The following is a 17,528-nucleotide window of genomic DNA, read 5'->3' as shown; positions in this document are numbered from 1 at the left end:
ATGAACCATTGTGGTCTCACCAGAGTGCTAGCTAGCTGTTATCCGCTGAACTCAACAATGAAGACTATCTCAGCTGCAGGACCATGCTCCTACTGTAGGCTCTGTGCTTGGCACTGCCACTACCATGCCCTGCAAACCAGCTGGGCCACCCTGGGTGGAAGGTAGGGAAGCAGGTTCATTTAGCTTGTTGCTCTGCAGAGACATTTGGGTTACAGGGTACAAGTGATCTTGTGTCTTGTGGGTGACCAACACGCCTGCTTTCCCAATGGAACTTGAGCTCAGGTAAGAAAAGGTGGGGATGTTATTTAAGGGAATGTCATCAGAAGGTCAAGTGTAGTCTGAACTCTCGCTAAGAGTCTGTATCAGGCTGATATTCAGCTCCAGCTGCTCTTGCCGAAGGTTCTTATAGAAAAGGGGTTCCCAACCTTTTTCCACATCGCAGACTGGAGCAGATCCAGTTTTGCGGACCGGAGAACGCCCATCAAGCTAGGAAGCTGCACCTGGACAGATTCTTGAGGTCTGGTCGGAGAGTGCTTAGTCTTTTAGTTGGCTAATCAGTGAAGGATATTATCAGAGGCACAAGTGTAGTCTGAACTTTCTGTGAATGTGTTCTGTGAATGTGTTCTGTGAAAGTGTCCAATGCTTGATGTCATAGAAAGGGAATGTTATTACATTCTTTTGTGTTTTAGTGCTCTGAGAATGTTACACGGAAAAGGAACCACTGGAGTTCAATAGTTGCAAATGTGTTGTGTTGTTTAGAGTTCTGTTTCTTGTTTTTTTCATTTCTACAATTGTACAGCAACTTTTAAAGTGATATATAAAGATCATGTATTGTTATTATTTATGTGTGCGAGCACTGTGGTATGTGCATATGTACACGTGTGCAGCTATGTGTGAGAGGGCTGCATGTTTATGTGTCTGTTTGATCTAGGTTGCTGTATACAGTACAGTGCATTCGGAAAGTATTCTGACCACAGCCTTGTTCAAAAATCTATTATATATATGTATTTTTCCTCCTTAATCTACACACAATACCCCATAATGACAAAGCAAAAAATTTGTACAAATTAAAAAAAACATATTCCCTTAAGTATTCAGACCCTTTGCTATGCGACTAGAAATTGAGCTCAGGTGCATCCTGTTTCCATTGATCATCCTTGAGATGATTCTACAACATGTTTGGAGTCCACTTTTGGTAAATTCAATTGATTGGACATGATTTGGAAAGGCACACACCTGTCTATATAAGGTCCCACAGTTGACAGTGCATGTCAGAGCAAAAACCAAGCCATGAGGTTAAAGGAATTGTCTGAAGAGCTCCGAGACAGGATTGTGTCGAGGCACAGATCTGGGGAAGGGTATCAAAAAATGTCTGCAGCATTGAAGGTCCCTAAGAACACAGTGGCCTTCATCATTCCTAAATGGAAGAAGTTTGGAACCACCAAGAAACTTCCTAGAGCTGGCCTCCCGGCCAAACTGAGCAATCAGGGGAGAAGGGCCTTGGTCAGGGAGGTGACCAAGAACCCTATGGTCACTCTGACAGAGCTCCAGAGTTCAAATCAAATCAAATTTTATTTGTCACATACACATGGTTAGCAGATGTTAATGCGAGTGTAGCGAAATGCTTGTGCTTCTAGTTCCGACAATGCAGTGATAACCAACAAGTAATCTAACTAACAATTCCAAAACTACTGTCTTATACACAGTGTAAGGGGATCAGGAATATGTACATAAGGATATATGAATGAGTGATGGTACAGAGCAGCATACAGTAGATGGTATCGAGTACAGTATATACATATGAGATGAGTATGTAGACAAAGTTTTATTTTATTTTATTTCACCTTTATTTAACCAGGTAGGCTAGTTGAGAACAAGTTCTCATTTGCAACTGCGACCTGGCCAAGATAAAGCATAGCAGTGTGAACAGACAACACAGAGTTACACATGGAATAAACAATTAACAAGTCAATAACACAGTAGAAAAAAATGGGCAGTCTATATACAATGTGTGCAAAAGGCATGAGGAGGTAGGCGAATAATACAATATTGCAGATTAACACTGGAGTGATAAGTGATCAGTAAACAAAGTGGCATAGTTAAAGTGGCTAGTGATACATGTATTACATAAGGATGCAGTCGATGATGTAGAGTACAGTATATACATATGCATATGAGATGAATAATGTAGGGTAAGTAACATTATATAAGGTAGCATTGTTTAAAGTGGCTAGTGATATATTTACATAATTTCCCATCAATTCCCATTATTAAAGTGGCTGGAGTTGGGTCAGTGTCAATGACAGTGTGTTGGCAGCAGCCACTCAATGTTAGTGGTGGCTGTTTAACAGTCTGATGGCCTTGAGATAGAAGCTGTTTTTCAGTCTCTCGGTCCCAGCTTTGATGCACCTGTACTGACCTCGCCTTCTGGATGATAGCGGGGTGAACAGGCAGTGGTTCGGGTGGTTGATGTCCTTGATGATCTTTATGGCCTTCCTGTAACATCGGGTGGTGTAGGTGTCCTGGAGGGCAGGTAGTTTGCCCCCGGTGATGCGTTGTGCAGACCTCACTACCCTCTGGAGAGCCTTACGGTTGAGGGCGGAGCAGTTGCCGTACCAGGCGGTGATACAGCCCGCCAGGATGCTCTCGATTGTGCATCTGTAGAAGTTTGTGAGTGCTTTTGGTGACAAGCCGAATTTCTTCAGCCTCCTGAGGTTGAAGAGGCGCTGCTGCGCCTTCTTCACGACGCTGTCAGTGTGAGTGGACCAATTCAGTTTGTCTGTGATGTGTATGCCGAGGAACTTAAAACTTGCTACCCTCTCCACTACTGTTCCATCGATGTGGATAGGGGGGTGTTCCCTCTGCTGTTTCCTGAAGTCCACAATCATCTCCTTAGTTTTGTTGACGTTGAGTGTGAGGTTATTTTCTTGACACCACACTCCGAGGGCCCTCACCTTCTCCCTGTAGGCCGTCTCGTCGTTGTTGGTAATCAAGCCTACCACCGTTGTGTCGTCCGCAAACTTGATGATTGAGTTGGAGGCGTGCGTGGCCACGCAGTCGTGGGTGAACAGGGAGTACAGGAGAGGGCTCAGAACGCACCCTTGTGGGGCCCCCGTGTTGAGGATCAGCGGGGGAGATGTTGTTGCCTACCCTCACCACCTGGGGGCGGCCCGTCAGGAAGTCCAGTACCCAGTTGCACAGGGCGGGGTCGAGACCCAGGGTCTCGAGCTTGATGACGAGCTTGGAGGGTACTATGGTGTTGAATGCCGAGCTGTAGTCGATGAACAGCATTCTCACATAGGTATTCCTCTTGTCCAGGTGGGTTAGGGCAGTGTGCAGTGTGGTTGAGATTGCATCGTCTGTGGACCTATTTGGGCGGTAAACAAATTGGAGTGGGTCTAGGGTGTCAGGTAGGGTGGATGTGATATGGTCCTTGACTAGTCTCTCAAAGCACTTCATGATGACGGAAGTGAGTGCTACGGGGTGGTAGTCGTTTAGCTCAGTTACCTTAGCTTTCTTGGGAACAGGAACAATGGTGGCCCTCTTGAAGCATGTGGGAACAGCAGACTGGTATAGGGATTGATTGAATATGTCCATAAACACACCGGCCAGCTGGTCTGCGCATGCTCTGAGGGCGTGGCTGGGGATGCCGTCTGGGCCTGCAGCCTTGCGAGGGTTAACACGTTTAAATGTCTTACTCACCTCGGCTGCAGTGAAGGAGAGACCGCATGTTTTCGTTGCAGGCCGTGTCAGTGGCACTGTATTGTCCTCAAAGCGGGCAAAAAAGTTATTTAGTCTGCCTGGGAGCAAGACATCCTGGTCCGTGACTGGGCTGGGTTTCTTCTTGTAGTCCGTGATTGACTGTAGACCCTGCCACATGCCTCTTGTGTCTGAGCCATTGAATTGAGATTCCACTTTGTCTCTGTACTGACGCTTAGCTTGTTTAATAGCCTTGCGGAGGGAATAGCTGCATTGTTTATATTCGGACATGTTACCAGACACCTTGCCCTGATTAAAAGCAGTGGTTCGCGCTTTCAGTTTCACGTGAATGCTGCCATCAATCCACGGTTTCTGGTTTGGGAATGTTTTTATCGTTGCTATGGGAACGACATCTTCGACCCACGTTCTAATGAACTCGCACACCGAATCAGCGTATTCGTCAATATTTTCATCTGACGCAATACGAAACATGTCCCAGTCCACGTGATGGAAGCAGTCTTGGAGTGTAGAGTCAGCTTGGTCTGACCAGCGTTGGACAGACCTCAGCGTGGGAGCCTCTTGTTTTAGCTTCTGCCTGTAGGCAGGGATCAGCAAAATGGAGTCGTGGTCAGCTTTTCCGAAAGGGGGGCGGGGCAGGGCCTTATATGCGTCGCGGAAGTTAGAGTAACAATGATCCAAGGTTTTACCACCCCTGGTTGCGCAATCGAAAATTTAGGGAGTCTTGTTTTCAGATTAGCTTTGTTAAAATCCCCAACTACAATGAATGCAGCCTCCGGATAAATGGTTTCCAGTTTGCAAAGAGTTAAATAAAGTTCGTTCAGAGCCATCGATGTGTCTGCTTGGGGGGGGATATATACGGCTGTGATTATAATCGAAGAGAATTCTCTTGGAAGATAATGCGGACTACATTTGATTGTGAGGAATTCTAAATCAGGTGAACAGAAGGATTTGAGTTCCTGTATGTTTCCTTCATCACACCATGTCCCGTTAGTCATGAGGCATACGCCCCCGCCACTCTTCTTACCAGAGATATGTTTGTTTCTGTCGGCGCGGTGCGTAGAGAAACCCGTTGGCTGCACCGCATCGGATAGCGTCTTCCCAGTAAGCCATGTTTCCGTGAAGCAGAGAACGTTGCAGTCTCTGATGTCCCTCTGGAATGCCATGTCTCTGATGTTCCTCTGTGACGATGGGAGAATCTAGCTTTTATGGTAGCCTGGCCAGACGGAAGCCACTCGTCAGTGTAATGCGCATGACAGCCCGCTTAGAGCTTGCCAAAAGGTACCTAAAGATTTTGACCATGAGAAACAAAATTATCTGGTCTGATGAAACCAAGATTGAACTCTTTGGCCTGAATGCCAAGCGTAATGTCTGGAGGAAACCTGGCACCATCCCTATGGTGGAGCATGGTGGTGTCAGCATCATGCCGTGGGGATGTTTTTCAGTGGCAGGGACTGGGAGACTAGTCAGGACAGAGGTAAAGATGAACAGAGCAAAGTATAGAGAAATCCTTGAAAATGTGCTCCAGAGTGCTCAGGACCTCAGACTGGGATGAAGATTCACCTTCCAACAGGACAACAACCCTAAGCATACAGGCAAGACACCGCAGGAGTGGCTTCGGGACAAGTCTCTGAATGTCCTTGGGTGGCCCAGCCAGAGCCCAAACTTGAACCTGATCGAACATCTCTGGGTATTTAGAATAAGGCTGTAACGTAGCAAAATGTGGAAAATGGGGTCTGAATACTTTCCGTATGTGCTGTATGTGGGAGAGATATGTGAGTGGATGTTTATGTGTGTTTGTGTGAACTCTGTAGCAGTATATGTTATGGGAACTGCATGTGTGTGATCTCTGTAAGGGTACGTGTTAGAGGCATGTGTTTTCCTGGCTCTCTAGTGACCCTGAGAGTGAAAACACATGTTAGAGGGGCCGTTAGGGACCGTGTGAAGCTGTGGACCTAGAGACAAGAGGGTGTGTCCTGTGTGTGTATATTCTCTCGTGGGACAGGATGGATGGGGGATGGATGGAAGGAGGGGTGAGGATGATGGGGGGAAGCATTGGAGTGGGTGCTGGAGGAGGCTACAAAGGGTCACAGTTTTACATAGTTTCCACCCCGCTACACAACTCCATACAACTAAGGGGCTTTACACTTATATCCTGTCTCCAAATTCTTCCAATACTCTCTCTCTACACACACACACACACACACACACACACACACACACACACACACACACACACACACACACACACACACACACACACACACACACACACACACACACACACACACACACACACACACACACACACACACACACACACACACGCTCCCCAGGGTTCAAACTCAGGGAATGACACATAATGAACTATCTAAACTCTGACCTTTTTGTCCTCTCCTGTAGGAGTTTGAGAATGCCGAGGGGGAGGAGTACCAGGCGGACCTGTCCACCCTGGCATCCCCTGCATCCCAGAGCGGACCTGATGTTTACATCCTGCCCCTGACTGAGGTGTCACTCCCCATGGCCAAACAACCAGGACGATCAGGTAGGACCAACATGTCTTTGTCTCTCTGTCTCTCACCCTCATTTAGTTTCAGTTCAGTGCAGTTCAAATACTTTTCTTTCAACAAGAAGATTTAAGTACAGCACATTCGGAAAGTATTCAGACCCCTTGACTTTTTCCACATTTTGTGATGTTACAGCCTTATTCTAAAATGAATTAAATAGTTTTTTTTCTCAGTCATCCATCTGCACAATACCCCATAATGACAAAGCAAAAACTAGTTTTTAGTTTTGTTTGCGAATTTATAAAAAAAAAATAAAATTAAAATATCACATTTACATAAGTATTCAGACCCTTTACTCAATACTTTGTTGAAGCACCTTATGGCAGCGATTACAGCCTCAAGTCTTCTTGGGTATGACGCTACAAGCTTGGCACACCTGTATTTGGGGAGTTTCTCCCATTCTTCTCTGCAGATTCTCTCAAGCTCTGTCAGGTTGAATGGGGAGCGTCGCTGCACAGCTGTTTTCAGGTCTCCAGAGATGTTCGATTGGGTTGGGTTCAAATAAAAAATAAAAACACCTTTATTTAACTAGGCAAGTCAGTTAAGAACACATTCTTACTTTCAATGACGGCCTAGGAACGGTGGGTTAACTGCCTCGTTCAGGGGCAGAACGACAAATTTTTACCTTGTCAGCTCGGGGATTCAATCTTGCAACCTTACAGTTAACTAGTCCAACGCTCTAACCACCTGATTACGTTGCACTCCACGAGGACCCTGCCTGTTACGCGAATGCTGTAAGCCAAGGTAAGTTGCTAGCTAGCATTAAACGTATCTTATAAAAAACAATCAATCAATCATAATCACTAGTTAACTACACATGGTTGATATTACTAGTTTATCTAGCGTGTCCTGCGTTGCATATAATCGATGCGGTGCGTATTCGCCAAAAAGGACTGTCCTTGCGCCAATGTGTACCTAACCATAAACATCAATGCCTTTCTTAAAATCAATACACAGAAGTATATATTTTTAAACCTGCATATTTAGCTAAAAGAAATCCAGGTTAGCAGGCAATATTAACCAGGTGAAATTGTGTCACTTCTCTTGCATTCATTGCACGCAGAGTCAGTTTATATGCAACGGTTTGGGCCACCTAATTTGCCATAATTTTACGTAATTATGACATAACATTAAAGGTTGTGCAATGTAACAGGAATATTTAGACTTATGGATGCCAACCGTTGTTGGCATGTTGTTGTTTTCGAGATGATAGTTTCCTGATTCAACCATATTAATGACCTAAGGCTCGTATTTCTATGTGTCATTATGTTATAACTAAGACTGATTTGGTAGAGCAGTCTGACTGAGCAGTGGTAGACGCCAGCAGGATCGTAAGCATTCATTCAAACAGCACTTTTGTGCGTTTTGCCAGCAGCTCTTCGTTGTGCTTCAAGCATTGCGCTGTTTATGACTTCAAGCCTATCAACTCCCGAGATTAGGCTGGTGTAACCGTTGTGAAATGGCTAGCTAGTTAGCGGGGTGCGCGCTAATAGCGTTTCAAATGTCACTCGCTCTGAGACTTGGAATGGTTGTTCCCCTTGCTCTGCATGGGTAACGCTGCTTCGAGGTTGGCTGTTGTCGATGTGTTCCTGGTTCGAGCCCAGGTAGGAGCGAGGAGAGGGACGGAAGCTATACTGTTACACTGGCAATACTGAAGTGCCTATAAGAACATCCAACAGTCAAAGCTTAATGAAATACAAATGGTATAGAGAGAAATAGTCCTATTATTCCTATAATAACTACAACCTAAAACTTCTTACCTGGGAATATTGAAGACTCATGTTAAAAGGAACCACCAGCTTTCATATGTTCTCATGTTCTGAGCAAGGAACTTAAACGTTAGCTTTCATACATGGCACATATTGCACTTTTACTTTCTTCTCCAACACTTTGTTTTTGCATTATGTCAACCAAATTGAACATGTTACATTATTTATTTGAGGGTAAATTGATTTTATTGATGTATTATATTAAGTTAAAATAAGTGTTAATTCAGTATTGTTGTAAATGTCATTATTACAAATAAATGCAAAAGAAATCGTCCGATTAATCGGTATCAGCTTTTTTTGGTCCTCCAATAATTGGTATCGGCGTTGAAAAATCATAATCGGTCGACCTCGACTCCAGACATAACATTTGGCATTCAGGCCAAAGAGTTCAATCTTAGTTTCATCAGACCAGAGAATCTTGTTTATCATTTTCTGAGAGTCCTTTGCCATTAGGCAAACTCCAAGCGGGCTGTCATGTACCTTTTACTGAGGAGTGGCTTCCGTCTGGCCACTCTACCATAAAGGCTTGATTGGTAGAGTGCTGCAGAGATGGTTGTCCTTCTGGAAGGTTCTCCCATCTCCACAGAGCAACTCTTGTGCTCTGTCAGAGTGACCATCGGGTTCTTGGTCACCTCCCTGACCATGGCCCCTCTGCCCCATTGCTCAGTTTGACTGGGTGGCCAGCTCTTTGAAGAGTCTTGGTGGTTCCAAACTTCTTCCAATTAAGAATGATGAAGGCTACTGTGTTCTTGGGGACCTTCAATGCTGTAGACATTTTTTGGTACCCTTCCCCAGATCTGTGCCTTGACACAATCCTGTCTCGGAGTTCTACGGACAATTCCTTAGACATCATGGTTTGGTTTTAGCTCTGACATGCCCTGTCAACTGTGGGACATTATGTCGACAGGTGTGTGCCTTTCCAAATCATGTCCAATCAATTGAATTTAACACAGGGGGACTCCAATCCAGTTGTCGAAACATCTCAAGGATGATCAATGGAAACAACTCAATTTCGAGTCACATAGCAAAGGTATTTCTGTTTTTTATTTTTAATAAATTTGCAACATTTCTGAACACTTGTTTTCACTTTGTTATTATGGGGTATTGTGTGTAGATTGATGAGGGAAAAAAATAATTGAATTCAATCCATTTTAGAATAAGGCTGTAGCGTAACAAAATGTGGAAAAGGGAAGGGATCTGAATACTTTCCAAATGCACTTTATTTGAAGTAATCTCTGTGAGGGGGATGTTGCATAAGCACAGGGAATGACAGTCAGAGAGAACAATATCAAATGCAGACAGTCACTAACTTTCACAGCTTTTCTCAAAGGGAATAAAATATAAACGGTAGAGGAAAAGGTCAGATGAAGTTGAGAGGATATAGAGAAAAGGTACAAATACAGCTTTTATTTTGTGCCTTAATTCTCTTCTTCAAAAAAATTATTCATACTTGGCAGTAGATTAGAGACAAAGCTTAGTGTTTTCAGTGAGGAGTTTTTAAGAATATCAGGGTGCACTGTACTATATATTCTGGTTCTGGTGTTAACCCAAAAAGTCTTCCCAAAGTTAGTCACCAACGCCCTAACACTGGACCACTGCAGGGCTTCCACCTATCCCACCGCCCCCTCTGCCCTGGTTTAGAGCCCTAACACTGGACCACTGCAGAGCTTCCACCTATCCCACCGTCCCCTCTGCCCTGGTTTAGAGCCCTAACACTGGACCACTGCAGGGCTTGGCTTCCACCTATCCCACCGTCCCCTCTGCCCTGGTTTAGAGTTCTAACACTGGACCACTGCAGTGCTTGGCTTCCACCTATCCCACCGTCCCCTCTGCCCTGGTTTAGAGTTCTAACACTGGACCACTGCAGTGCTTCCACCTATCCCACCGTCCCCTCTGCCCTGGTTTAGAGCCCTAACACTGGACCACTGCAGGGCTTGGCTTCCACCTATCCCACCGTCCCCTCTGCCCTGGTTTAGAGTTCTAACACTGGACCACTGCAGGGCTTCCACCTATCCCACCGTCCCCTCTGCCCTGGTTTAGAGTTCTAACACTGGACCACTGCAGGGCTTGGCTTCCACCTATCCCACCGTCCCCTCTGCCCTGGTTTAGAGTTCTAACACTGGACCACTGCAGGGCTTCCACCTATCCCACCGTCCCCTCTGCCCTGGTTTAGAGTTCTAACACTGGACCACTGCAGGGCTTCCACATATCCCACCGTCCCCTCTGCCCTGGTTTAGAGTTCTAACACTGGACCGCTGCAGGTCCCCTCTGCTTCCACCTATCCCACCGTCCCCTCTGCCCTGGTTTAGAGGGCTCCAACACCGTCCCCTCTGCCCTGGACCACTGGACCACTGCAGGGCTTCCACCTATCCCACCGTCCCTCTGCCCTGGTTTAGAGTTCTAACACTGGACCACTGCAGGGCTTCCACCTATCCCACCGTCCCCTCTGCCCTGGTTTAGAGTTCTAACACTGGACCACTGCAGGGCTTCCACCTATCCCACCGTCCCCTCTGCCCTGGTTTAGAGTTCTAACACTGGACCACTGCAGGGCTTCCACCTATCCCACCGTCCCCTCTGCCCTGGTTTAGAGCCCTAACACTGGACCACTGCAGGGCTTCCACCTATCCCCCCTCTGCCCTGGTTTAGAGTTCTAACACTGGACCACTGCAGGGCTTCCACCTATCCCACCGTCCCCTCTGCCCTGGTTTAGAGCCTAACACTGGACCACTGCAGGGCTTCCACCTATCCCACCGTCCCCTCTGCCCTGGTTTAGAGTTCTAACACTGGACCACTGGACCTGCAGGGCTTCCACCTATCCCACCGTCCCCTCTGCCCTGGTTTAGAGTTCTAACACTGGACCACTGCAGGGCTTCCACCTATCCCACCGTCCCCTCTGCCCTGGTTTAGAGCCCTAACACTGGACCACTGCAGGGCTTCCACCTATCCCACCGTCCCCTCTGCCCTGGTTTAGAGTTCTAACACTGGACCACTGCAGGGCTTCCACCTATCCCACCGTCCCCTCTGCCCTGGTTTAGAGTTCTAACACTGGACCACTGCAGGGCTTCCACCTATCCCACCGTCCCCTCTGCCCTGGTTTAGAGCCCTAACACTGGACCACTGCAGGGCTTCCACCTATCCCACCATCCCCTCTGCCCTGGTTTAGAGTTCTAACACTGGACCACTGCAGGGCTTCCACCTATCCCACCGTCCCCTCTGCCCTGGTTTAGAGTTCTAACACTGGACCACTGCAGGGCTTCCACCTATCCCACCGTCCCCTCTGCCCTGGTTTAGAGTTCTAACACTGGACCACTGCAGGGCTTCTTCCACCTATCCCACCGTCCCCTCTGCCCTGGTTTAGAGTTCTAACACTGGACCACTGCAGGGCTTCCACCTATCCCACCTGGTTTAGAGTTCTAACCTGGACCACTGCCCTGGTTTAGTCCCCTCTGCCCTGGTTCTAACACTGGACCACTGCAGGGTCCCCTCTCCACCTGGACCATGCAGGCTTCCACCTATCCCACCGTCCCCTGCCCTGGTTTAGAGCTATCCCACTAACACTGGACCACTGTTCTAACACTGGACCAGCTTCCACCTATCCCACCGTCCCCTCTGGCTTCCACCTATCCCACCGTCCCCTCTGCCCTGGTTTAGAGTTCTAACACTGGACCACTGCAGGGCTTCCACCTATCCCACCGTCCCCTCTGCCCTGGTTTAGAGCCTAACACTGGACCACTGCAGCTTGGCTTCCACCTATCCCACCGTCCCCTCTGCCCTGGTTTAGAGTTCTAACACTGGACCACTGCAGGGCTTCCACCTATCCCACCGTCCCCTCTGCCCTGGTTTAGAGTTCTAACACTGGACCACTGCAGGCTTCCACCTATCCCACCGTCCCCTCTGCCCTGGTTTAGAGTTCTAACACTGGACCACTGCAGGGCTTCCACCTATCCCACCGTCCCCTCTGCCCTGGTTTAGAGTTCTAACACTGGACCACTGCAATCCCACCGTCCCCTCTGCCCTGGTTTAGAGCCCTAACACTGGACCACTGCAGGGCTTCCACCTATCCCACCGTCCCCTCTGCCCTGGTTTAGAGTTCTAACACTGGACCTCTGCAGGGCTTCCACCTATCCCACTTTTCCCCTTGCCCTGATTTAGAGCCCTAACACTGGACCACTCCAGGGCTTCCACCTATCCCACCGTCCCCTCTGCCCTGGTTTAGATTTCTAACACTGGACCACTGCAGGGCGTCCCCTCTGCCCTGGTTTAGACCTAACACTGGACCACTGCAGGGCTTCCACCTATCTGTCCCCTCTGCCCTGGTTTAGAGTTCTAACACTGGACCACTGCAGGGCTGCCCTGGTTTCCACCTATCCCACCGTCCCCTCTGCCCTGGTTTAGAGTTCTAACACTGGACCACTGCAGGGCTTCCACCTATCCCACCGTCCCCTCTGCCCTGGTTTAGAGCCCTAACACTGGACCACTGCAGGGCTTCCACCTATCCCACCGTCCCCTCTGCCCTGGTTTAGAGTTCTAACACTGGACCACTGCAGGGCTTCCACCTATCCCACCGTCCCCTCTGCCCTGGTTTAGAGTTCTAACACTGGACCACTGCAGGGCTTCCACCTATCCCACCGTCCCCTCTGCCCTGGTTTAGAGTTCTAACACTGGACCACTGCAGGGCTTCCACCTATCCCACCGTCCCCTCTGCCCTGGTTTAGAGCCCTAACACTGGACCACTGCAGGGCTTCCACCTATCCCACCGTCCCCTCTGCCCTGGTTTAGAGTTCTAACACTGGACCACTGCAGGGCTTCCACCTATCCCACCGTCCCCTCTGCCCTGGTTTAGAGTTCTAACACTGGACCACTGCAGGGCTTCCACCTATCCCACCGTCCCCTCTGCCCTGGTTTAGAGTTCTAACACTGGACCACTGCAGGAGCTTCCACCTCCACCTATCCCACCGTCCCCTCTGCCCACCGTCCCCTCTGCCCTGGTTTAGAGCCCTAACACTGGACCACTGCATCCCACCGTCCCCTCTGCCCTGGTTTAGAGTTCTAACACTGGACCACTGGCTTCCACCTATCCCACCGTCCCCTCTGCCCTGGTTTAGAGTTCTAACACTGGACCACTGCAGGGCTTCCACCTATCCCACCGTCCCCTCTGCCCTGGTTTAGAGTTCTAACACTGGACCACTGCAGGGCTTCCACCTATCCCACCGTCCCCTCTGCCCTGGTTTAGAGTTCTAACACTGGACCACTGCAGGGCTTCCACCTATCCCACCGTCCCCTCTGCCCTGGTTTAGAGTTCTAACACTGGACCACTGCTTCCACCTATCCCACCGTCCCCTCTGCCCTGGGAGTTCTAACACTGGACCACTGCAGGGCTTCCACCTATCCCACCGTCCCCTCTGCCCTGGTTTAGAGTTCTAACACTGGACCACTGCAGGGCTTCCACCTATCCCACCGTCCCCTCTGCCCTGGTTTAGAGTTCTAACACTGGACCACTGCAGGCTTCCACCTATCCCACCGTCCCCTCTGCCCTGGTTTAGAGTTCTAACACTGGACCACTGCAGGGCTTCCACCTATCCCACCGTCCCCTCTGCCCTCCCCTAACACTGCCACTGGCTTCCACCTATCCCACCGTCCCCTCTGCCCTGGTTTAGAGTTCTAACACTGGACCACTGCAGGGCTTCCACCTATCCCACCGTCCCCTCTGCCCTGGTTTAGAGTTCTAACACTGGACCACTGCAGGGCTTCCACCTATCCCACCGTCCCCTCTGCCCTGGTTTAGAGCCCTAACACTGGACCACTGCAGGGCTTCCACCTATCCCACCGTCCCCTCTGCCCTGGTTTAGAGCTAACACTGGACCACTGCAGGGACCACCGTCCCCTCTGCCCTGGTTTAGAGTTCTAACACTGGACCCACCTATCCCACCGTCCCCTCTGCCCTGGTTTAGAGTTCTAACACTGGACCACTGCAGGGCTTCCACCTATCCCACCGTCCCCTCTGCCCTGGTTTAGAGTTCTAACACTGGACCACTGCAGGGCTTTCCACCTATCCCACCGTCCCCTCTGCCCTGGTTTAGAGTTCTAACACTGGACCACTGCAGGGCTTCCACCTATCCCACCGTCCCCTCTGCCCTGGTTTAGAGTTCTAACACTGGACCACTGACCGTCCCCTCTGCCCTGGTTTAGAGCCCTAACACTGGACCACTGCAGCTTCCACCTATGCTCTGCCCCACCTGGACCACTCCCACCGTCCCCTCTGCCCTGGTTTAGAGTTCTAACACTGGACCACTGCAGGGCTTCCACCTATCCCACCGTCCCCTCTGCCCTGATTTAGAGCCCTAACACTGGACCACTCCAGGGCTTCCACCTATCCCACCGTCCCCTCTGCCCTGGTTTAGATTTCTAACACTGGACCACTGCAGGGCTTCCACCTATCCCACCGTCCCCTCTGCCCTGGTTTAGAGCCCTAACACTGGACCACTGCAGGGCTTCCACCTATCCCACCGTCCCCTCTGCCCTGGTTTAGAGTTCTAACACTGGACCACTGCAGGGCTTGCTTCCACCTATCCCACCGTCCCCTCTGCCCTGGGTTTAGAGTTCTAACACTGGACCACTGCAGGGCTTCCACCTTCCTGGACCTGCATCCCACCGTCCCCTCTGCCCTGGTTTAGAGTTCTAACACTGGACCACTGCAGGCTTCCACCTATTCTTGCAGGGCTTCCACCTATCCCACCGTCCCCTCTGCCCTGGTTTAGAGTTCTAACACTGGACCACTGCAGGGCTTCCACCTATCCCACCGTCCCCTCTGCCCTGGTTTAGAGCCCTAACACTGGACCACTGCAGGGCTTCCACCCATCCCACCATCCCCTCTGCCCTGGTTTAGAGTTCTAACACTGGACCACTGCAGGGCTTCCACCTATCCCACCGTCCCCTCTGCCCCTCTGACCCTGGTTTATCCCACCGTCCCCTCTGCCCTGGTTTAGAGTTCTAACTGGACTGGACCACTGCCCAGAGTTCTAACACTGGACCACTGCAGGGCTTCCACCTATCCCACCGTCCCCTCTGCCCTGGTTTAGAGTTCTAACACTGGACCACTGCAGGGCTTCCACCTATCCCACCGTCCCCTCTGCCCTGGTTTAGAGTTCTAACACTGGACCACTGCAGAGCTTCCACCTATCCCACCGTCCCCTCTGCCCTGGTGCAGGGCTTCCACCTATCCCACCGTCCCCTCTGCCCTGGTTTAGAGTTCTAACACTGGACCACTGCAGGGCTTCCACCTATCCCACCGTCCCCTCTGCCCTGGTTTAGAGTTCTAACACTGGACCACTGCAGAGATCCCACCGTCCCCTCTGCCCTGGTTTAGAGCCCTAACACTGGACCACTGCAGAGCTTCCCCATCCCACCGTCCCCTCTGCCCTGGTTTAGAGCCCTAACACTGGACCACTGCAGGGCTTCCACCTATCCCACCGTCCCCTCTGCCCTGGTTTAGAGTTCTAACACTGGACCACTGCAGTGCTTCCACCTATCCCACCGTCCCCTCTGCCCTGGTTTAGAGCCCTAACACTGGACCACTGCAGGGCTTGGCTTCCACCTATCCCACCGTCCCCTCTGCCCTGGTTTAGAGTTCTAACACTGGACCACTGCAGGGCTTCCACCTATCCCACCGTCCCCTCTGCCCTGGTTTAGAGTTCTAACACTGGACCACTGCAGGGCTTGGCTTCCACCTATCCCACCGTCCCCTCTGCCCTGGTTTAGAGTTCTAACACTGGACCACTGCAGGGCTTCCACCTATCCCACCGTCCCCTCTGCCCTGGTTTAGAGTTCTAACACTGGACCACTGCAGGGCTTCCACCTATCCCACCGTCCCCTCTGCCCTGGTTTAGAGCCCTAACACTGGACCACTGCAGGGCTTCCACCTATCCCACCGTCCCCTCTGCCCTGGTTTAGAGCCCTAACACTGGACCACTGCAGGGCTTCCACCTATCCCACCGTCCCCTCTGCCCTGGTTTAGAGTTCTAATACTGGACCACTGCAGGGCTTCCACCTATCCCACCGTCCCCTCTGCCCTGGTTTAGAGTTCTAACACTGGACCACTGCAGGGCTTCCACCTATCCCACCGTCCCCTCTGCCCTGGTTTAGAGCCCTAACACTGGACCACTGCAGTGCTTCCACCTATCCCACCGTCCCCTCTGCCCTGGTTTAGAGTTCTAACACTGGACCTCTGCAGGGCTTCCACCTATCCCACTTTTCCCCTTGCCCTGATTTAGAGCCCTAACACTGGACCACTCCAGGGCTTCCACCTATCCCACCGTCCCCTCTGCCCTGGTTTAGATTTCTAACACTGGACCACTGCAGGGCTTCCACCTATCCCACCGTCCCCTCTGCCCTGGTTTAGAGCCCTAACACTGGACCACTGCAGGGCTTCCACCTATCCCACCGTCCCCTCTGCCCTGGTTTAGAGTTCTAACACTGGACCACTGCAGGGCTTGGCTTCCACCTATCCCACCGTCCCCTCTGCCCTGGTTTAGAGTTCTAACACTGGACCACTGCAGGGCTTTATACCGTCCCCTCTGCCCTGGTTTAGAGCCCTAACACTGGACCACTGCAGGGCTTCCACCTATCCCACCGTCCCCTCTGCCCTGGTTTAGAGTTCTAACACTGGACCACTGCAGGGCTTCCACCTATCCCACCGTCCCCTCTGCCCTGGTTTAGAGTTCTAACACTGGACCACTGCAGGGCTTCCACCTATCCCACCGTCCCCTCTGCCCTGGTTTAGAGCCCTAACACTGGACCACTGCAGGGCTTCCACCCATCCCACCATCCCCTCTGCCCTGGTTTAGAGTTCTAACACTGGACCACTGCAGGGCTTGGCTTCCACCTATCCCACCGTCCCCTCTGCCCTGGTTTAGAGTTCTAACACTGGACCACTGCAGGGCTTCCACCTATCCCACCGTCCCCTCTGCCCTGGTTTAGAGTTCTAACACTGGACCACTGCAGGGCTTGGCTTCCACCGTCCCCTCTGCCCTGGTTTAGTTCTAACACTGGACCACTGCAGGGTCCCCCTCCCCTCTGCCCTGGTTTAGAGTTCTAACACTGGACCACTGCAGAGCTTCCACCTATCCCACCGTCCCCTCTGCCCTGGTTTAGAGTTCTAACACTGGACCACTGCAGGGCTTCCACCTATCCCACCGTCCCCTCTGCCCTGGTTTAGAGTTCTAACACTGGACCACTGCAGAGCTTCCACCTATCCCACCGTCCCCTCTGCCCTGGTTTAGAGCCCTAACACTGGACCACTGCAGAGCTTCCACCTATCCCACCGTCCCCTCTGCCCTGGTTTAGAGCCCTAACACTGGACCACTGCAGGGCTTGGCTTCCACCTATCCCACCGTCCCCTCTGCCCTGGTTTAGAGTTCTAACACTGGACCACTGCAGTGCTTCCACCTATCCCACCGTCCCCTCTGCCCTGGTTTAG

The 17,528-nt window shown here is 50.7% G+C and overlaps 1 protein-coding gene across 1 annotated transcript in view; it reads left to right on the top strand.

Annotated features, from left to right (window-relative positions):
* Window positions 1-17,528, top strand: part of LOC124038468 (serine/threonine-protein kinase LMTK1-like) — a 96,277-nt gene that overhangs the window by 59,685 nt on the left and 19,064 nt on the right. The window contains 1 exon segment of the mRNA XM_046354387.1: window positions 6,121-6,262. Within this exon segment, the coding sequence (XP_046210343.1) occupies window positions 6,121-6,262 (142 nt within the window).

This window comes from Oncorhynchus gorbuscha, linkage group LG06 (genome assembly GCF_021184085.1).
Source record: "Oncorhynchus gorbuscha isolate QuinsamMale2020 ecotype Even-year linkage group LG06, OgorEven_v1.0, whole genome shotgun sequence".
NCBI lineage: Eukaryota > Metazoa > Chordata > Actinopteri > Salmoniformes > Salmonidae > Oncorhynchus > Oncorhynchus gorbuscha.
This window is presented reverse-complemented; position numbering and strand designations above follow the sequence as displayed.